Source organism: Daucus carota, chromosome 1 (assembly GCF_001625215.2).
Source record: "Daucus carota subsp. sativus chromosome 1, DH1 v3.0, whole genome shotgun sequence".
Taxonomy (NCBI): Eukaryota; Viridiplantae; Streptophyta; class Magnoliopsida; order Apiales; family Apiaceae; genus Daucus; species Daucus carota.
In genome coordinates, this window is record NC_030381.2 from 52,429,621 (window position 1) to 52,452,592 (window position 22,972).

Below are 22,972 nucleotides of genomic sequence, written 5' to 3' on the forward strand. Positions count from 1 at the left end.
CAAAAATAAAATCAAATTTGAAAAAGGAGAGAAGCATTTCACATTCAACATGAGCAGATTCAGATATAAAAAAATATAGGGCCATGTTCCCCTAAATTAGAACCTTAATGTTGTGTTCGGTTGGGAAGAATAATTCCGGAAGGAATGGAATGAAAAATGAACTATTTTGTAGACAATTTTTAAGAAATTTCATTTCTTCCTCCATTCCATTCCTTACATCATGTGCTAGATATCACACTTTCTATTTGAGATGGAATGCTCCATTCTCTCTCATCCTCATTTTCTTCTCAAATCTCATCATAGCAATTTTGCACTTCCTCAATTTTTTTCAAAATTTTCATCCTATCTCTATTAGTTTTAAGTATTTTTACTCATTCCATTCCATTGTCCCCAACCAAACACAAAGAACCTTAGAACCCTTAGCTTTATGTAAATAATTAATTAAGATGCACATGCAAAAAATGTCGTGTTTACGTATTATATTATGAAATTATTTTTAAACACACACAACGATGCAAAAAACATGTAAAATTATTTTTGAACACAAAAAACATGTATTTAGATTTAAGATCCTAAAAATCTACTATATTTAAAATTTAGAATTCTACGACAAAATATTAATGGTACTAAAGTTCTATTTTAAGAACCGGTTCTCTCTTGAGCGCGACCCTAAAAATATAATGCAGATAGAAAACAAATCATTCTAATACTGTAAACTTGGGATCCTAAAGCACATTATGGTTTATACTCTATAGCTTGGTTCAAGCTCACTAATCAAATGATCATATAGCATATAGAAGATCAACCTACTTAGCAGTTAGCACTTCATTACCTATTTATCCATCATTTTTTGATATTTGCAAAGTACAGCAAACAGTTTCATATCATAATCAACAATTTATTGTATGATGCATCTTATACGTCCTATATTAAATTCACACACAAAGTTGTAGCAGCTTTAAGATTCCACACATTTACAACATTACACAATGCAGACGAGATACTGGCTAATGATTCTTCATACTTTTACCAAAGCAAACAAATACGAAGAAAATATATGGAAACCCTTAATGCATCACACAGAAGCCAAGCTGCTGAAGAGACGTTTCAGACTGGGGCATGCAGCACGCAACCGGCCCATACTCACTGGATGTATCTGCCAATTAGCATTATACATTTTGAACTTGGTCACTTTAGATCATTCAGTAATAAAAAGAGGGAGTTTGAAAGAGAGAATGTGTATGCATTCACAAAATTTAACAAAAAGATATAGATAGCTTTTATATTATATTCCAGATCTTGATATATCTCACCTTTGGACAAAAACGGACGTCAAGTGTCTCTAGCATATGACACTGCTCTATGGCAACTTCAACAGCATCTTCATTGATGTTGCAAGACTGCAAAAATGCCAGCAATTACTAACAGATAAAAAAAATAAATAGTCTATGTTAAGTTCATCTTGAACAGCCATGGATGATCTACCAACTCGATATCTATAAAAATCTCATTGGAGCTAATATTATAAGAAACACACATCATAGTTAGTATCAGAGTAGTAGGGGTACAAATATACATTATACTATCATACTGATTAGTAATACAACATCTTCAGCTTTTAGAATATTTATGTTACATATTATTGTAAGTAAAACATTTAGTGGTTCAAAATACCAGAATTACAGTAGGCAGTAAAAACTTCAATTTGAGGAAAACTTTTTTTGACAAATATTTGGAAGTACAACATTTGAGTAAGCAAGTGAGTCAAGTGACAGGAAGAGCTGTGTCTTGTGAATAAAAACATGTCTTCGAAATCAATGCAAAAACGATTGGCAGAATATGAAAAGCATGAACACTTTATAATATTGTAAAGTTTTTCACTTCTCCAGAATTTATGCCCGATTGCCCGTCAACCCTTTTTTTATGCTGCAAGAAAGCGGAACTTAGCAAGTCCTAGGGGATGTTAACTGTCCTCAATCCATGATAACAGAAAGAAAATTGGATAGCAAAAAGCCATACCTGAAGAAAAAGGCTGGTCAATTTGGGACAGTCGAGCTTTAAGATTTCCAAAGAGCAACAGTTGCTGATTAAAAGAATACATGTGAAAACATGCTACAGAGAAGATGAATGTGTGTGAACACACACACACACACACGCACGCACATACTGATATAGTGATATACATGGAATGTAGAATACCTGAGATTTAGAAAGCACAAGTTTAAACACGCAAGGTCAACTTCTTTCAGATTTGCAGACAGCGAAAGGTTCAACGATGACAGGTGTAAACACCTTGCCGCTGACGGAATAATAACCTTCTTAATATTTGCACAACCAACACAATTTAGGTTTTGCAGCAAACGATTAGGCTGCTCAGCTGACAACTCTATATCAATAGCCAATTGACCCAACTCAGAACCCCAATCGAGGTCATGCATGTTCACACAACCATTCAAGCTCACATGAGTTAACTGTGTACAACAAGCAAGAAGTTTCTCTATGGCAGACTGGCACAGAGTTCCATAGGACAAGTCCAACTCACAAAGTGAGGGAAGAGCACCATTCTTGTAAAGAGGCTCCAATGACGAGTCAGTTAGATACTTGCATGCTTGCAATTTTAGAACCTACAATCAAATACAGAAAAAAATATTATTGTAATGATGATGATGATCATCATCATCATCATCATGTAACTTGTCATGCAAAAGGACAATATGTTATAATGCAATCCTAGTCATGTTTCCAAACTATTATTCATATTCTTTTCCAACATTTCAGAAAAACAGATATAAATTGTTGGAATAACTTGATGCACAGTGTCTATAACTTCATAAAACTTTATTAAACAGACTGCCACTAAACTAAGGTTAAACGTTTGGTGATTTAAAGTAATTTTTATACTTCAAAAACAGTTACAAAATTTTTGTTAATTGTTTCCTCAAGAGTATGCATCTGCATCTAATCACCAATACCAATCATACCATTTTATGTGTCACTACTTTATCAAAGCAGATTCTAGCAGAGTTTGTAATGTAACAATGCAGAGTGAGTATCTTCGCCATCGCATTAGTCAGCCTCGATGACCAGACTTTTGCTCTAGTATATTGTCATCCAGGTAAATGGTCATCATGCTCTCATAGTAACACAATGCATAAAATGATGAATATCCCTTAGAAGTTGTAAACAGATTCAGTAGCATGGCCGCTGTGATTCTAACACTACCCATGCATGAATATATCAACATGCCTATATGGGGCCTCAATACAAATATCCATAAAAACAAAAGCAGGCATCAAACTGAAAAGAACATCATTAGACATTAAAGTACTGACAATATACCTTCAACTGCACACAGGAGTCGAACACTGGCTGCAAATCCATCAAGAAAGTGTACGACAGATCAAGTGAGGTCAAATGTGGTAGCCAGCGCAAAGATGACAGTCCCTCGGGCCCAACTGAAGGGCATGACATTAAGATTAATGATTCGATGAGAGGACAAGAAGTTGTTGTTGCAGACAAGCAATCATCTCTGAGTTGACTGCAAAAGAAACCCATAGATATCAGCTTCAACAGGATAGATGGACCAAGTTTGAAGAAAGTAGGTGTCTGCTTAATGAAGGAGACTTAGATAGTAAGCAATACTAATACTACAAGAATCAACATCACCTGCAAAATGAGGCATCCAGAGATGTTAATAGGGGGCAATTAATTGAAGCTTCAGATAATACACCACACCCTTTCAATTCTAGCAACACCATGTGTTCTGCTTCAATATGTAGAGAATTCAACTTGGGACATATTCCCAGATTAAGTGAATTAAGACCAACCTGCAATATTAGCAAACATATAAAACTTTTATAACACGACAGAACATCTCCAAGCTTACTACGTAAGGTTTTGATTACGCTAGTGCATTCATATTGCCACATGCTTGCTATGTATTCATACAAAGCATAAACAGAACAAAAAACTTCGAGTTGATTAAGCCTGCCACATCATTAAATGAGCACAAACCACTATAAGAATAATGAACAAACACATTACAGTGCTTGCATGTGACTTCCTGCACTTGAGAATTCAATATCTTTTTAATTTGAACACTATCTTTTCTAGAAGACCCTAGTCCCCATATTTAAATTATAGGGACGGATTAAATAAATTTACTGCAAACATGTTTAAAAAAATTACTTCGCCTTGGGTGCAGCCCTACCAAGAAAGTAGCTACTGTAAGAAGACCTTCAAAGGTATATTAACCTTGGCAATTGGGTTTAAATGGGCTTGCGGAGAATATAACAGAAGCCATGAAGATAATTTAATCTTATGCATAGACCATAGAATTCAGACTTATGTTGTGTTGCTGAGTTTTTTTATGACAGTAAAGAGAAGAAAGTGAAAAATTCGAATTCTTTAACTTGTTCCTGAGTGATATTTTAAGAAAGAAAGGAAAAGAAACCTGAAGATTTGGAAAAAAACGCCTGTATATTTGTCCAAAAAATTCCTCCCCACTTTTGAAAAGATTCGGAGAGAAACGAAAGTAACCAATTTTCTATTCTTTAAACTCGGGAACACAGCGTTAGTTTCCTATATAGTACTATATGTTTATGTATGTGTGTGTGTGTGTAGGCAGTGATTCAGGTGAGAACATTTTATTTGTGAGAACAGTAAGAACAATTGTTCTGCACTTCTTAGAAAGTGCAGAAAAATTGTTTTCGAAAATTTTCACTTTTTGAATGTTGTATTGTTCTGCCTGAGCGCGACCCTGTATATATAGGCAAGTGCTCAAATACAAAGGGTCCTACTCCGATACAAACTACTAAAATACAAACTAAATAGAAACCAATGCGATTAAGTAGAATGGTAAGGGTTTTGGGACCGGGGATGGACCCCGAGATGGGCCTAGACGGGGTCTAAGAGGAGCCTAGTAGGGTCAGAGTGGGGCCTGCTGAGACCATGGTGGGGCCAAGTTTTGACTCTTAAGGCTGTCTGAAGCCTTGCGGAGCCTTGACAAGGCTGTAGCGGGCCCAAGGTGGATTGAGTGAGGGCGAAGATGGGTCCTAGATGGGTGATGACGTATAGGGGGTGCGTGATGACATATAGGGGGTGCGTGATGTCGTTTAGGTATAGTTTCTCTTGGTTTGTATTTGAACAATTGGCTATATATATATATATATATAAAGAGACAGACAAAGAGATACACACACACACACACACACACCCCTATATATCATATGATTGCAGGCATAAGTATTTCGGCTAAAAGATAAGCATTTTAGAATCCAAATTTACCTTCTTATTAACACAATAGCAAGGAGGCCCTTGATTTTTAGAATGCTTGAAGAAAAATGAAAGATAGTTTTCTCAAGTCAGATGAAACAAGGAATAGAGTACTCATGTTCTGCATACTTCATTTTCTATTATCGATGTTGTGCAAAATAAAGTTTGAGCAGGCCTTCTTTTTCTTTTGACACTTATATTTTTGAATGATTTCTTGCCAGTTGTGTAGTCACTGCAGTGTAGTGGTTTTAACTAAGATTTACTTGTATAAGCAAGATAGTAACCAAACATAGGTCAGAATCCTGAGAAAGCATAGCATTACATATCCAAAATCTCAAGGAAAAAAGATTAGCCAAAAAAGATCTTGCTACTAAAGCATTTAGATTATGTGTAGAATAAGGATCAGAAAGTGAATAGAAAAACATACTGGGCACAATGATGCTAATTCAAGATGATCACAGCCATCCAGAGAGACATTCTCGAGATAAGGGCAATTGAGTTTAAGAGAACTTAGAGCACGGCAACCAGCAAGAGACAAATTCACCAAGGTTGTACTTTGGAAACTCACAACTGTCAGGCTCTGGAGAAAAGCAAGCAAATGAGGTTCAGTTACAATATATATAACCAAAAAACATTTAACTACAGAGATATATATTGACATTGTGGAGAAACGATCAACCTTATCCACAAGCTAACTAAAAACTCTATCCAACCCCTCAAAGATAAGCCAAACTACACCATGTCGCTTAAAACTAAAAAGCATAGCTTTGTTAGGTGAAAAAATAATAAGGTCAACCTGATTGTGGACATCAAGTTGTGTCTTTACTGTTCGGCATGTATTTTCTATTAATCAGTTGCTAAAAAATTTGATAACTACTCAATACGGAAAACTGTGGATCCTACAACTCTTTCTTTAGTCCTAGGTACGAGGCAAATTTGGTTTGTGTAAAGGTCTACACAACTTTTATTTCTTGAACTGAGTTTACTGATTGGTAGAATGAAAATCATAACCACGTATAGAAAAGAAAGTAGATTTAAAGAAGATGATCTATATAAACAGAAATTTAACTTTGACGAGGGACATTGGTATAAAATCATAGATCAAAGATATTCATGAGAACTAAATGTGATAGATTTAGTCAAAGAATTAATTACCTTATTTGCTTTTTAGAAATTACAACAGTTTATATAAATAAGACTTTGAGGGTTATATAATTACAAACCTCACAATTATCAAGAGTTAATGAGCTAAGCATCGGACATCCACCACCATCACTAAAAACTTCACAGATAGAATTTGTCAGTGATTCGCAGTCTGTAAGGTCTACCTCACGCAAAGACTGACATTGCAGTGCTAATGTAGTCAGACTTTCTTGTTTCTGCAAGACTAATTTCTGCAATGAAGTAACAATATTTCTCAATTCATAAGTATACAACAGGTGTTAAAAGGAAAGGAACCAGTGAATTCACCAAACATACTTGCAATGAATTTGATGTGAGGTTTATTCGCTGGAGGGAAGGGCAATTGGAAACCTTGATGGATGAGAGCACTACACTCCGCAAATTTAATTCAATGAATCTGGCAATAACAAGTAATATATAAGTATCATTATGTTGAACAAGATGCTAATAACATGGATTAATAAGTTGGCAGAATAAGGAATCCTAAGGTAGCACATTATTACTTTCGACAATGTACAAGGCTTATGTTCTGCAGGCGAGGAAGATCCAACAAAACTGATGTCAACAAGCTACAATTATCAAGCTCCAATACCTGCAAAACCGATAGATTGCTATTATAAAAGCTAAAACAAATATAATATAGAAGACAAATACCAAAAGTTATGCAAAATAAGGTTTCCAACCTCCAACATATAGCTATAGGATATCGCAGCCATTGATGCAGAAGTTATTCCCTCACAACTGTGAAGCTTGAGGACTGTCAACATTGGCAGTCTTACAGACTTTCAAGATAAAACAAAAACATGTTAACAATGATATCTCAATATAAATCAATATCAACATAAATGACATAATTAATTTATTTAAAAAGAAAATTATAATATATATATATATATATATAAAGGGTTGAGTTCTATGGAGACCACTTTTTTGTTGGAGACTTTGAAGACTATATATGCTCTGCAAGAACATTGCAAATTATATTGTTGTGCAAGTCCCCCCCCCCCCCCCCTTTCTCTCTCTCTCTACACACACACACACACACATATAGACACACACACACACACATATCTTTAATATTATTCCGAATAACAGAGGTTCAAGTATGTGCAATGTGCAACTGACCTCAAGTGAGATGTTCTGGCAGTACGATGCATTCAGAACATGCAGATTGGCACATGCGAGTGCTATCTCACGTAGAGTCTCATCACTAACAACCGAGCAATTCGACATATCCAAGGACTCCAAAAGATGGCAGGATATCGCTGCTGAACGAATTGCAGCATCTGAAAGCTTGTGGCAGGAGGCTATATCAAGGTCATGCAAAAGAGGGCAGTTCAGTGCCACATGTGCCATACTACTCCTCTTTAAGGACAGGGTTTGAAGTTGAGGACACCTGCAAACAACATATTGTTACAGAAGATTGAATGGCAACTCAAAGAAACTTGGGCATAATTTCTGAAACACATTCTGACACCTGACAGAAATTCGAAGCACCCGACACTTCACAATCTGAAGATTTTGTAATTGATCATGATATATAGGTATCTCTTGAATACCATTGCCAAGAGTAGCATCATTAACAATCAAATTTCTCAACTTATGGCACCCAGTTAACTCTTGAAAAAAGGTTTCCCCCACTTGTCCTTTACCCAATATTAGAACCTCAAGATTTCTGGGAGAAAAAAAAAATGTCAGCAACTGCATATAAAAACCCTGAACAAGCGCGCAAAGGAAGAATGCCCACCTTAGTGAAGAAATGGCAGTCATTGCTAGCAAGTGAATAGCGGGTGCACCACTAATATTTAGTTGAGTTGCTTTCGGATACCGACGACACATATCCTCAACTATAAAATTCGTAACATTAATGAGCATTACACAATTCATATGACAAATCTACATTATTTAATATAATATAACAGAAAACAACGTGCAGATTGTAGCATTGGTGGGCAAAAAGGGAAAATATTCATAACATTAATTTATTAGCCATAGTTTTACAGCAAGTTGCGACATAGATTGACAACCAGACTCCTATTATATACTATTAGCTAGCAGTATCATAACATCCTAGAAAAAGCTGTATATAATCAAGAAACAAGTAAAAGAGAAAAGAAAATTATGTCAAATTTCAGAAGAAAATGTGTCCTATTCAGCCTAGACAAGACACTATGATAGACTGAAAGAGAGCTCATGATTTAAGTAAATGATTAAAACAATTCTCACATTGTAGTAAAGTTATGCTCCGATTCTCAAAGTTCAGGATTCTCCAGAAGTCTTCATGAGCACTGGCAGTTCTCCATTGCCTGCATACCTTGGCTGCTCGACAAAGATTGATATGGTTCAAGAAAGAAAAGACCTGCCAACATGCAGACCTGTGTCAAAGGTAGGTGGGGGCAATCGGGAAGAAGAAGAGAGATGACAGGAACTGCAAAACTATTCACTAGATATAAAATCTATGTTCAAATCAACCTTGAAATCCATACCATATGAAGCAAGTCGTCAGTAAGATCCATACGCAGTTCCATATCAACTACTTGTGGAGTATTGCAACCATCTCTCTTATCCCTCCCACTACTAGAAACAATCAAATTTTCAGGTTCGCCTTCAGCCAAAATTGGAGAGAGATAATGGAATTCATTTTTGAAGGAACCCTGATTGATGTTGTAGCCTCTTTCAAGAAAATCTGAAGATGCAGATGCAAGTTGGCAATCCCAATCACTGCAAATGCTTCGTAATTCAGTGGCAGATACAACAATACATTATAAGTATCAAGTCTCATGTTGAGAATTACCAAATCCCGTTATAATTATATTAGTATCAATATATATTACAAACCGACGCAAACTAGACTCATAAATTTGTATATAGCTATACTTAGCAATAATATATGTAAAATTGCAAACATCAACACCAATTAAAAAACAGTTTTCCAAAATCAGCAACATTCAAATATATTCAACAAAAATACATGAATGGTCTAACATGCAATGTAATCAAGGTTATCAGCTATCACGGCGCCAACTCGAGCCTCGGCGCGTGGTTCCTTGAAATCGACGAGTCGCCCAACTAGTCATAAAAAGACGACAAATCCTCCATGTACATATATTTATTAGATTTAATATATAAAATATAGTTGAACACACATCATTTTATAGTTTGAATCAGAAGTAAAAGATAATAAGCAACAGTGAAATGTACAAGATGCAGCAATGCAGCAGATTGTTAGTTAATTTTGATTGAGTTTTAATTGGTAGTTGTTATATACTAATATGTATAATCATTTGCAAAATATTTCAATATAATTTGATTATTCTTAATATTATAAGTTTAGAACTTTACTATGTTAAACTTTAAAGTAAAGAACTAATGAAATTAATTTAAAACTTAAAATCCAAATAACACACACACACACGCATATGTAACAGATGTCTAGTGTCTTCTCTAGAAAATTATAGTACTTTTTTGGTAAAGATCAACTAAGGATATTTATATACTTATACACAGATGTCTAGTGTCTCCACTAATGAGAGATTTGGTAAAGGTCAATTAAAGGAATTTAAATACATATGCACACGTCTCCGCTAATGAGAGATCTGCTAAGCTAATCCTTGCACCCATAATCCCAGAAGCTGTAATGTAAAATATAGCTATGTCATCTTTAGCAAAGTAGGCGACTAAAGGTAACAAAGAAAATTAACTGTTATTACTTTGCAAGAGAAAGGAGACCGAATAATCATTAAAAAAACTGTAATTTATAGGTTACTATCTCCGTATTTCTTAATTTCCAAAATTTACATAACATGGCATGATACAGTAGTACATTGCTATACATGAGACCATATAAATTCCACTATATTCTCGTCGGCGGTTTACATCATTTATTCTTCTAGGAGGTGTTAACTTCTAACAGCTATGCAACAATGTAAGATGCTCCCAGACTCAGATATGGAACAGACAGTCACTAATCTAGGAAGCCACGTCCAACTACAAATCTAAATGGAAGAATACTAAATAGGCACTGATTATCTAAAATTTGCTCAAATTGCAAGCGACTTTAGTTAAAGGGAAAAAGTCTATGCAAGTACTTTTCTAATTCCTAGCTATAAGATAATTGATGATTCCCTATGCTATTCATACAAAGATGTTCCTTCTTCAAGATATCAACCAATTCCTATATATTACTAGAAACCTTACTTTCTACTTTGTTTAAAAATGACTAAATTTTTTAGTCAAGAATGTTCCTTTTATATATTCATTGTCATCAACAAGTACAGTAAACATAAAACCACTAAATCAAAAGCTTCATTGCAAGAATTCAATTTCAAATAATTAAATAAATACAATTACAAAATGCATTTAGAAGAAAGAGAAACTCACAGTGAAAATGAGTGAACCTTAGGCCTCTTATTGTGAGTATCATGATCTAGATTCTCCCTTTCTGATGCAACCGCCGATGAAGAAGGCTCACCTCTGAGAGCCGAACTCAAATCAACTCCCATTACACTCGGCACACTGCTCGATGACCCATCCATGTTATGAAAACTCTTCAAATTAACCCCATCAAGAATTTCATCCATACTCCCGCTTCCAGCTGCTAAACATTCCGCTAACTTTTCAAACTCCAATTCCTCAACATTCTTATCTTCCTCTCCAGTTCCCATGCCCCCAGAATTATTCTCCATTTTCCCCCAAAATCGAAAACTATCTTATCTAACTTCTCGAAAAATCCTCAAAAATCAAAACGAATTAACAGCAGGTACCTAAAAGGTGACACCTTTAGTCAAAATTTCATACATTTCAACCCTAATTTCACCGAATTACAAAAACACATAAACCCTAGAAATGACAAATTGAATTCAACAATTCAGCTACGACAAAAAAAGGGCAGTTCATATAAATCATAAAAGAACATAAATATTAAATCTTTATCAACATTTAAGCCCGTAAGTGAGCATAAACTCATCAAAAATGAAAAAAAAAATAGCAATTACACAGCAAGAAACAAAAAAAGGACTTCACATATAGAGAGAGAATTCTACAGAGAGAGTGAGAGAGAATTACATGGGTGGATCTGATCGGATCTTTAAATGTTGGTCATCAACTCTGCTATAAAGATCGGCGGTGATGAAGATAAATATGTGCGCAACTGTAAGTGTGTTTCTGTGTGTGTTTATGTTTTATACCGAGTAGAAGAAAAAACGTTAGACCAGGTTTTATTTCCTTCAGGTGTGCCCTTTCTTTTGGGAAATTGATCAAAACACTACTTTAAAATCAAAAAAAAACAAAACAAAAAAACAAAAAAAAACTTTCTTAAAAGTGTTTTTAAAAATCATTTTGAAATTTATTTTCAAAATTACTATTTAATAAATTTTCCTTTCAAAAAATACGGTTTGCAATTTCGACAACTACAGTTATATTTTGCTTTAATCTTGAAATAATTGATTTGTAGATTGATTTCAGTGATATACGAAAACACACATAGACATCCATGAGATTGGATCTAGCCATTAGCAGTGAGGCAAAACCAAACAATTGATCTCTAAAGTACTCAACAATATCATTCATCTATGTATTAAAACGATATATATCAAATCAGATTTCTTATAAACGTAATTAATAAATTTGTGAGTATGTCAACTCGATCTCGTCGCTACAAATCAAACGTTGGCTCAAATCAATGAATTGGTTCTGAATTGACGATGGAAGTGGAGACGCGGAAGCTGATAACTGCGGAGGCATGGGCCAACCATTTATGAGATTATTTTTCAATACACTGTTATTTGTTATTCGTAGTGGAATTTATATCCGTAGATATCATGCATTGTTATTAATTAGGTGTGTTGGAGTTGCTAGGCATCATTCTATGTTTGAAGATAAGAAAGAAATGTTCAGATTTTTGGTGGTGTACAGCAATAAGACATGTCGAACACAAATACGCGACATGCTTAAGATATGCAAATACGATGGTATTATTTTGTTAATCATCAATTTATATAATTTTGAACAAAATTTTCGATATTCAGCATTCGAATGTGTACTGACGTTCTTTTAGTTGAAAATCATTCTAAATATGAACGATGTAATGAAATAGTTATTCATAAATTAGTGTACATATTTGAGGATTTGATTACAGCGATGGGTGCAAAAGATGCGCAAGAGGCTTTAGGAATGTTGAGAAGCTAGTATTTTGATATGGTTCTAGCTGAGGTATGCTTGCAAGGCATGGATGGTATTCGTCTAATGCAACATGTTTATCAGAAATTCAAGTTACCCGTGATTTGTAAGTTTGTGTTATACATTACATATTATAAGAGCCAGATACATTAAGTATCTGTCGAAAAGAATACTGCACGAACCTTGATTATATAATATGATGTGTTTTATACTTATTAGGCATGTAGACATTGATATAGATAATATACTTGTCAAGGAACCTTTATGGGTCGAAGATCGTGTTTTATACTTATTAGGCATGTAGACATTGATATAGATAATATACTTGTCAAGGAACCTTTATGGGTCGAAGATCGTGTTTTATACTTATTAGGCATGTAGACATTGATATAGATAATATACTTGTCAAGGAACCTTTATGGGTCGAAGAGTGGATCACGGACGCTCATCTTTGGAGCATTAATTTCCATTCGTACCACTATAAATTGTGAGAATATTGGGGGTGGCAGGGATCGAACCCAGTCCTCTGCCAGCCTGAGCTCTGATACCATGTCAAGGAACCAGCTACTCTAAAACCTCAAGGTGTTAGAGAATGGCCCTTTTCAGGATCTTATATATTCTAACAATACTATTTTGTTATTCTTTTGATATTTTGTGATTGTTATTTTAAATTTTACTAAGGCTTTATTCGAACTTGTAACTGTATTTTTTTTGGCACGATTGACTTAATTTTGTATCTGTTTATGTATAAAGTTACATTCATGTTATATCCACTAAAAAAAAATGCTTGTGTTTTACAAGCAGTGATAACATTTGATGACAGAGTAGAAATTTTCACTAATGCACTTGAAAAAGGAGCTCTGTTCGTCATGCTGAAACCTTTTATGACGGGAGATTTGAGTCAATATGCCAATATGTTTATTGGCGGAGAAAAAGATTATCTGACAAGGTGACTATACTATTTAATTTCGTTGTTATATTAATATGAGTTTTTATGATAGGGTGAAATATAAAGATGAAGACAGGGATAGATAGTGTGCGTAATTTTATTTTTTTAATTTTAAATAATTAATTATTCATTTCTTTGCATTTGAATAGGAGGGAAAAAGAAAACAAAATTCGGATGCTAACATCTCCACTAATGAAAATATTGTTGCCTCGTCTGATGATGAATGAAGTCTAATGAAAATTTATTTTGAGAGATGCAAATATTTCAAATATTGTTATTAGATTAGCGATTCCAGATTCCAGTTGATTTTTTCAATAATATAGTATCTTTATGTATCAAATAGCAACATTTTGCATTTTAATAAGTTTTTATTGATATGAAAATCAGATTTTCTTATATAAATATTATTACATGTTTCTTATTCATTGATGATGTTTTCATAATGACCATGAACGTTGCTCAAACGAGATTTTAATAGAGTGTATTACTGCAAGATTCACTTTTAACAATTAGAACTGAACCGATTTGAGGCATGGTCTGTTTCTGACCAAACATTCTTCCAAATGTGTTCATATTTTAAACAAATCATATTATCACTTGCTTTAGAATTTTTTTAGGCAAAAAATATAATAAATTTGGGGTAATTTTTTTTTAAATTTAAAATCTTTTTACACACTGATAAAATAAATAATACATTGTTTCCTATAGATAATATTTAAAGTAACAAAAAATATTATTTATATCAACTAAGTCAACATTAAGTCAACTATTGGAATTTATTCTAACTTGCACATGATTTTTGAATTTGCACCAACCCTTATATGATTGTATCTCATCTACCAGTCCAGACTCCAGCTATTCAGCTAAACATCTTCTTCCCATCTCACCTCACATGAACACAACACTTGTTCTCTCAATCCACACTTCTTCACCATGATTTCAGACTCAATCTCTTTAACCCACCCCCCTCTCCTCCCCACTCAACACAATCCCCCAAAGCCCATCTCAAAACACATAGCAACAGCAGCAGCCATCTCTCTCTCTCTCCTCACTCTCTCCGCCCTCTTCATCTCTCTCTCTCCCAGCTCAACTCCACACTCTCCCACCCACCAATCCAAGCTGCAGGAGACTCAATCAGGCACGAAACTCGCACACCCAGTTGTTATCTTGATCTCTTCAGATGGGTTTCGATTTGGGTACCAACACAAAACCCCAACTCCGAACATCAAGCGCTTGATCGCCAATGGGACTGAGGCTGAACCGGGTTTAATTCCGGTCTACCCGACTTTAACATTTCCTAATCATTACTCGATTGTGACTGGGTTGTATCCGGCGTATCATGGCATTGTGAACAATTATTTTGTTGATCCGGATGATGGGGATGTGTTTTCGATGTCGAGTCATGAGCCGAAGTGGTGGCTGGGTGAGCCATTGTGGGAGACTGTGGTGAATCAGGGGCTTAAGGCGGCTACTTATTTTTGGCCTGGCTCTGAGGTGCATAAGGGCTCTTGGACTTGCCCTTCGGGTTTTTGTGCTCCGTATAATGAATCTGTGGCGTTTGATGAGCGTGTTGATACGATTTTGAGTTACTTTGATTTGCCTAAAGAGGAGGTTCCGGTGTTTATGACATTGTATTTTGAGGACCCTGATCATCAGGGGCATCAGGTGGGGCCGGATGATCCTTTGATTAGTGAGGCGGTGGGGAATATTGATAGGCTGATTGGGAGATTGATTAGCGGGTTGGAGGAACGAGGGGTTTTCGAGGATGTGACGATTATAATGGTTGGTGATCATGGAATGGTGGGGACTTGTGATCAGAAGTTGATTTTTTTGGATGAGTTGGCTCCGTGGATTGATATTCCGGAGGACTGGATACAGTATACTAGTCCATTGCTCGCGATTCGCCCACAGGGGAATGTGTTCCCTGCTGATATTGTGGCGAAGATAAATGAGGGGTTGAAGTCGGGGAAAGTGGGTAATGGGGAGTATTTGAAGGTATATCTTAAGGAGGATTTGCCTAGTCGGCTGCATTACTGGGAGAGTGATCGGATCACTCCCATTATTGGCTTAGTTGATGAAGGATATAAAGTGGAGCTGACGAAATCAGAAGATAAAGAATGTGGAGGAGCACATGGTTATGATAATGCATTTTTCTCTATGAGGACTATATTTATTGGCCATGGTCCTAGGTTTCCCAAGGGAGTGAAGATCCCTTCTTTTGAGAATATTCAGATATACAATTTGGTGACATCGATCCTTAATATAAAGGGCGCTTCTAATAATGGAACATCATCCTTCGCCAACACTGTTCTTTTACCTCACCACCATTAGAATCTTGTAGTTTCAGGGATCTGGAGCCATGGTAGGTAGAGACGGAGCTTGGTGTTATTGAGGTATTGATGCTGATACTTTGAAGGAACTATGAGACAGCCGTTTAAACGTGTTTCATTATGTTTGTAATGTTTCTTCTTGTAATCAGTTGATGCAGAACATTTGAAGTAGAAGTTTAAAGCTTAGTCAACGTGTTACTATCATGATAGAGGAATCACCATATGGTTATGGTGTTATCCTGAATAAAACTTTGAAAATGCCAGTGGTTGGTTTTTAATATCAAGTTTGTGTGCATTTTAGATCATTGCAGAATCTGAATTCATGAATTTGATGCCATTTGGAATATCTATATGTTGTTGCTGTATGTACTCTAGAGGGGCTGAATGTCCGACTTTCTCAAATTTGAAATTACATATAGTATGAATTGATCAAGTCTTTCATATTTTTTGGTTGCAAAAGGTTTTTGTATGCTGAAAACGTGAGGGCCGAATTCTTCCTCTAGCTAACTTAAGGAGCAAAAATGAGCTCCATATTTTTACAACTGGATGCCACTTTATAGGGTCTTTTTGCCCAAGGCATCCAAGCTTCAGATGTAAACATCAAAGCTCACCTATCCAGTAGATCCCTTCAAGTTTCCAAATTATAGAGTTGGTTATTTAACAAGCCTGCGTTGTGGTTGGTTATGTTCTGGTTTAGTGTAAAATAATATGGACCAGAGAGGTTGGAATTGGGGACTGTTAACAACTAATTTCTGGTTTCGGGTCCTTGAACGATGAAATAATTCTGAATATTTGAAAGCAATACATTGTCAAAAGTACTAGATTGATGCAACAAGATGACCACCACCACCATCAATCTGTTTTTCTGGAATTGTGGCCTAGATGTTGGGAATTTTAGCAGCAGTAAGAAGAATAAATACTATCTGTATCTATATGTGTATAGAATTATAAAACTAAATATATAAAGGAAGATCCTGGAGTGCTGACATGGCGGCAGCAAAGTCTCCTGCTTTATTTTCTCCAGGTTCTTTGGATTTCACTGTGCCTTGGATTTGGAAAATATAATTTCACTAAGCAGAAATTGAAAGGTTAAACTTTTTGATTATTCCACTTCGGTTGGGGATCTGTAAGAGTCTATACACTGAAACTGAAAGCATTTGACTCAGTTGATGATGCTAATATGTGCACAACTGTATATTTTGTGCCCTGTTCTGAAATTGTAGGGAGAAGGAGCAGATCGATGATGAAGATTGGAGAAATGAGCAGTAACACCGTGTTCATTGGATCGGTTATAATTTGTATCTCTTTTCAAATCCATAAACATTTATGTATAGTATGCATGTGTACCATTTGGTAGTATGTGTTTTGATTTAGTTCATCCTGTGTTCAAACTAATATACAGAGCTACACTCAGCCACAGTATAAGCAAAGATAGCCCCATTACGAGTTTTGTGGGTTCTGTTTCTGGAGGACAGTCACCACAAGATCACGATGGTGATTCCAGAATTTTGGAGGATTCTAATCCATATTGTTGTTTTTGGTTTTCATATATACTCAGAGAAACATGTTACAGTTTATGCTCTAATTAAAATTTAGCTTTAGGATCTGTAAGAATCCCAGGATGGATTGTGAATGCTCAAAGAAAATTAAGTGTGAAAGGATTGTGGAACGAACTTTTTGTTATGTACAACATGCATATTTGCAGTATGTACTCAATTGTTGATTTGCTGTTTTTGAAATCTTTAAATTTTGTCTTTCTAATCTCTTTATCATAATGGTTAGCAATATTGCAGAATGTAGAGATGAGGACACGGTGGCTTCATTTTCCTTGAGGGAAGTCTCCTGCATTTTGCAAGAAAATAACTAGGGCAACTCCCAAGTAGTTTATTACAATTGAGAACGCAAACTATTTCCATCGGCATGCCACCTTCTCCTATAGAAGTCCACTTGGAGGGGAAGAAAAGAGTTCTCTGCAGACATTTTCCACTTTCTACTGCTATTCCCAGCCGATACCAGAAGGTTCTGCGTCAAATGTTGCAGCTGCAAGTGGTAATAAAACTCCACGGGCAAGACTCTAACAGATAAAAGGTACAATTCTTTTCCAACATTATCTGGGAAATTTGATAGGCAATTATCAAATTTGCGGGGAAGGTTAAAGTTTAAGTTGTACGAGTAATATTTTTCTGCTCATGTTCTACCATCAGTGATGCCTCTTCTTGCTAGCTGCAAATGCTGCAGCTATCATTGGTGCTGGTAAGTTAATGATGTGTTTTGTTTTCATAAGATTATAACATTCCATAATTAATTTTAAAACAATGCATGTACAAGTCACACAAGCTATGAAATATTTTTACTGCAGTTGAAGCATTAGAGCAAGTCCAATAGGTGTGCTAAATCAAGTCTTAAATCCAAAAATAGGGAATATGGGATAAAATTGCACTCCAACACTATGCTAGTGATGTGCTAAATCACTAGCACAAGCCTCCCCTTCCCTATTTTTAGAATATGCTAGCCACTTCTAAACTATTTTTATCATTAAAATATTCATTTCCCTCTCTCTTCCACATCATTTCCCTCTCTCTTTTTTCCCTCTCTCCTCCACTATTTAATATTATTATAATAATAGGGAATGGATATAGGGAGTAGTATTGGAGCTCATGTGCTAAATCACTAAGACATATTATTTTATAATATTTTTAGGGAACCTCTTAGCATAGTGTTGGACTTGCTCTTACTTTGAGAAATAAAAGCTCATTTAGATTTTCCCCTCGAGCATTCCTTTAAGAAATAAAAGCTCATTTAGATTTCCATCCGCCCTTTACTACAGGACTCGCCATATCAAAACTTGAGGAAACTGCTTGTCAAGAATCAAGGAAACCTAGCTTAGAACGATCTCTGTTGTACCATATAGCTCTATTTCATTTCCTAATATTTATGCAACTGCAATCAAATTTGCAGGCCTTATCAGTGAGAACACGGAATTTATGGTTTGTGATACAAGGACGTGTTTGTGTGAAATTAATTTATGGAAATAAGGAATTATTTAGATATTTTTTTTACACATACATATTATAGTTTTTAGAATTAAGTATTTAGAAGACGTTTACGATTATTTATTTGTTCATGTCGAGTGTGATCGGAGCAGGTCTGTCAGCACCCCCCGGGTATAAAAACGTCTAACGTAATTTTTGTGAGAATTTTATAAGAGGATCATTGCTACAAGAGATTTTGAAAATCATATATACCAGCCAATAACTGGGATGCATATATTTTTTCATGAGATTCGAACCTTATTGAGTCTTCAGACTAAATTTTTGGTATTTGTCTTAGTTTTCACATACTAACATTTTATATTATATTCTTTCTGTTTTTAATTATTTGACACTTTAATTCTTGTCATATATCTTCAAATATTTTAATTATTTAGTAAAAAAAGATCATTTTTTTTCTGAATAAAAATACATTATTATAATAATTATAATTCACAAAATAAATTAATAATAAATAACTAGTTCTGCTATACGGTTAAAACATCTAAAACTGTGTGCGCAAAATCAAATTCCGGAAAAAAATGAAACCCAGGGGGGAGTAGCTCTCTATACGTGTAAGTAATCCTATGACCTATGGGCCAGGCTCGGGAATGTACAGAGAGAGCCCGTCCAGAACGCCGATAGCTATTGGGCTCTTATCTCTTTACCCAAAGGATGAGGACCCGCTCTTAAAAGTCGGCCCTTTCCATTTAAGATCTGACATTATGCATATATGGTTTACGCACGAGTATAACAGTCCGATAACTCAGTGGGTAGTAGCTTATGCTCTCTGTCGTCCCAGTTTTTGGGTTGGATCCAGATACTCATTTGTGAGATGGTGCTATTTTCATATTTTAATTTGGCTTTATCTGAGAATTACAGTATTAAGTTAAAATAGGATAAAATTCTTTTATATGACAATCCGAAAATATCACTTGAAATTGTGTTGTAATTCGTCTAAAGTTGTGTTGTACTTCATCGTAAATCTGATTTTAAAAGTTGTCTAATAGTAAAGAACTCTATCTCACTATTCTCACAACAAGATTAAATGTTTCAAAAAAGGATTAAAAGCCCGGTTCATATATTTTATTTTTAAGAAACAAGTAATTAAATTATCTTAAGTAAATAATTACTTATTTCTGCAAAAATACTTTCAAAGAAATAAATAATTCATGACCGATGAAAATCGCAATTTGAATATCACTAATTATCGAAAAAAATCGCACATGCAAATTTCCTTTTGGTGAGGAAATGAAACATGTACTCTGAGCTAAAAGATTGTAACCCACCTTCAAGAAAACAAAGCCAAGATCCAACGACCCTGTCAACATAGTATCTTCTTTTAAGAAGATGAAGTGAAATGTAAAAGATTTGAAAGGGTGTAATGAACTAATCTCTGTAAACAGATGTAAAGCCCACTGTTTCCATTCGGGACCATTGTTATTATACTATCTGCATCCAGCTAACTAATGCTCCATCTCCAATAAAATGAAAAGGCTCATTTGACAATACGAATCGTTCATGCCTACAACTGTAAAGTTCTCAACTAATTCTTAGGCACTCAAAACTTAGTACAAAATGTTTCAATTTTTTTAGTCAGACAATCTAGACGAATTATAATGCAATCATTGTCCCTATTTCGTAGGTTATTGACAAATTACTGCAATAAGAGTCACATTTTCGTGCATAATAAGAAATTTTAATATCGTTAATCTCTTTTTTTTTTTTAAGTGTTTTTGCTTACTAAAATAAAATTGAATGGAAATATATACTTTTTTTTGGTATATATAAAAGTTTAAAGTTATATATTTTGGACTGTTCTACCTTGTACATGTTCGAGAGGAATACAATCTTTAAGGTAGAACTAATTTGTCATTTATCCAACTTTACTTTGTGCTATATCTTCTACTTTTAAGTTGTTAACTTATCCGGAGAATAAATTGACCAAAGCTCAAGGGGTAATCCAATGGGCAAAGCACAATCTTTATAGGAACAACTTTAATGAGAAAACTTCAAAATCTGGGCAACACAAACACGTTACAGACTATACATACACGTCCATGCATGAAGAGGAGACAGTAAGCAGAGAAGCATCAGATAGACAGATACTTTATGCATGGATACGCACCTACTCTCTCGCACACATATGACACCGGTCGGATCGTCAATCGTATGTACATGAGTGTCGAATGTAACCTTTAATCTTTAGTGCACCGAAGATGATCGGACGTTCCTCCATAGTCCAATTAAATTATGAAATTACAAACAAACTATATTATTATACATGAATATATTTGACTTATATCATTTAATATATTAAAAAATTAAATATGGATACAATCATATAATTTTTCATTCCGTTTCCTGGTCAGAAGCAAATGGGTAATCTAATTCAGGATTATTTTCTTTCATTATTTCTGTTTACTTTTCTAAGTCCGATTTCGTTTCCCTCAATTGAAACAAACGACCCCTTATACTATTTATATTTTGAAATATATATTTTGGACAGATCTTTTAAAATCGTTTTATTGAATATTTAAAATGATTATTTTTAGAAAAATCTGGAGAAAAATATATATAAGAAAAAAATTATAAATTTAGTGATTTTAATAATACAGTCAAAAGTTTAGAAATTTGTGCTAAAAAAGATAACGAATATTGAACTACTAACGATACAAATTACCTATGTTTTAAAACAGAATGAGTCTTTCATGAGAAAAGGGATATTATATTAATATAATTATATATTATATAAGATATGAATTTGATTTAATGAGATTATAAAATCTGAAAATAATTCAAAAATAGGAAATGACTTGATATTAAAATTCATTCCCTTTAAATTTAAATATTATTAGTATATATATTTCAATTTAAACTTAATGATCGAAAAATACAAATCCTTAACCCCAAATTACCATCCTAAACCCTACCAAAAGTGAAATCAGGAATGTGCTCACTTTGATTTTTTCCATCCACTTTGAACTCATATTCTCCAAAAAAAAAAAACAGTATAAAATTTACTCCAATCTCCAAACTTTGAAATATTTGTTGGGAATTTCGTTATAAAGATTTTATCCCGAACTTTGAAATGATGCGGTTCATCAAAACGAACCAAATCAATATATACCAGTACAGTAATAAATATAGATTCTTTGCAGAAAGCTGATTGGGTTGGTTGGTTCATATTACAAGAAATCTATATGATCATGTTATTATTTCAAAACCCCTTTAGGACAGAATCGATATCCAAACTATGTTTGAAATACTACTGACCTATGTTTCGACTTTTATCTACTTTTTATGAGAGCTGGTAAAAAGAAAAAGGTAATAAAGCAGTGTAAAGGAAAAGGAGGGAAGTAGCTTCAAGGAATGTGGAAACCAAGTAGATTTGATTTATCGGTGGAACAAAACAAACATGGTTAGGAAAAGAACCTAATCCTTTAGACAAGATCGAAGCTTGCTTTTTGTAGTTTAGGTCTTTTTTGCACGTAAGAGAATCTTGATTTTGCATGTCTTCTTAAACTTCAAGCTCATTCGGTTTTCCCTTGCGGGTTGCCCCTTGATTTTATCTATACGGCTATAACTCTTAATTTTGATGTATTTTCATGAAGAACATGCCCCTTGATTTCATAAGTTATTTTCAAAAATAATTATGATTTTGACTTTTTTCACATAATTTTAGCTTGATAAAAATTTAACACTTTTATTTGTGTTTTGAATTTTTTTTTGAAAATAATGTGTAAAAATATGTTTTTTGCACCTCAAATTATGAGAAAAAGTCAAAACGACAACTTATTTTGGACAGAGAAAGTACCTTTTTTTAGTGACCGGTCAAATTGACTTAATTTAAAAAAAATTATAAGTATATATAATCTATTTTAAAACATAATTTTCAAGATTTTAAAATTTAATAAGAACTAGTCTTCACCGTTTTAAAATTTTATAATTTTTTTTATTAAATTTCATTCAAAATTAGATCAATTTAATTAGTAAAATTCAAGAATAACGTATTTGGGGAGTAACGAAGG

At 34.3% G+C, this 22,972-nt stretch overlaps 2 protein-coding genes across 2 annotated transcripts; one reads left to right on the forward strand and one right to left on the reverse strand.

Moving 5' to 3' along the window:
- Positions 1 to 865: 865 nt before the first annotated feature.
- LOC108204613 (F-box/LRR-repeat protein 15) lies at positions 866 to 11,665 on the reverse strand. The gene is made up of 18 exons (XM_017374138.2): positions 11,521 to 11,665; positions 10,837 to 11,219; positions 8,943 to 9,177; positions 8,683 to 8,815; positions 8,204 to 8,303; positions 7,934 to 8,131; positions 7,582 to 7,852; positions 7,140 to 7,238; positions 6,960 to 7,048; positions 6,754 to 6,853; positions 6,498 to 6,668; positions 5,702 to 5,854; positions 3,667 to 3,827; positions 3,340 to 3,538; positions 2,200 to 2,624; positions 2,020 to 2,083; positions 1,314 to 1,400; positions 866 to 1,156 (listed from the first exon to the last, which is right to left on the reverse strand). The coding sequence occupies exons 2-18, from the start codon at positions 11,139 to 11,141 to the stop codon at positions 1,076 to 1,078; spliced, it is 2,871 nt and encodes a 956-aa protein (XP_017229627.1). The 5' UTR covers positions 11,142 to 11,219; positions 11,521 to 11,665; the 3' UTR covers positions 866 to 1,075.
- A 2,729-nt stretch (positions 11,666 to 14,394) lies between these two features.
- On the forward strand, positions 14,395 to 16,217 carry LOC108205447 (uncharacterized). Its single transcript, XM_017375410.2, has one exon. It carries the CDS (start codon positions 14,516 to 14,518, stop codon positions 15,911 to 15,913), a length of 1,398 nt encoding a protein of 465 aa, XP_017230899.1. The 5' UTR covers positions 14,395 to 14,515; the 3' UTR covers positions 15,914 to 16,217.
- Positions 16,218 to 22,972: the final 6,755 nt, after the last annotated feature.

Bases quoted from the DNA above. Each gene is read 5' to 3' on its own strand.
- LOC108204613 (XM_017374138.2), bottom strand. From the start codon at position 11,141: ATGGAGAATAATTCTGGGGGCATGGGAACTGGAGAGGAAGATAAGAAT. The intron at 7,853-7,933 runs GTGTCAGAATGT...TGTTGTTTGCAG, and splicing joins GTGCTTCGAATTTCTGTCAG to GTGTCCTCAACTTCAAACCC. The intron at 2,625-3,339 runs GTATATTGTCAG...ATTTGATTGTAG, and splicing joins ACTCCTGTGTGCAGTTGAAG to GTTCTAAAATTGCAAGCATG.
- LOC108205447 (XM_017375410.2), top strand. From the start codon at position 14,516: ATGATTTCAGACTCAATCTCTTTAACCCACCCCCCTCTCCTCCCCACT.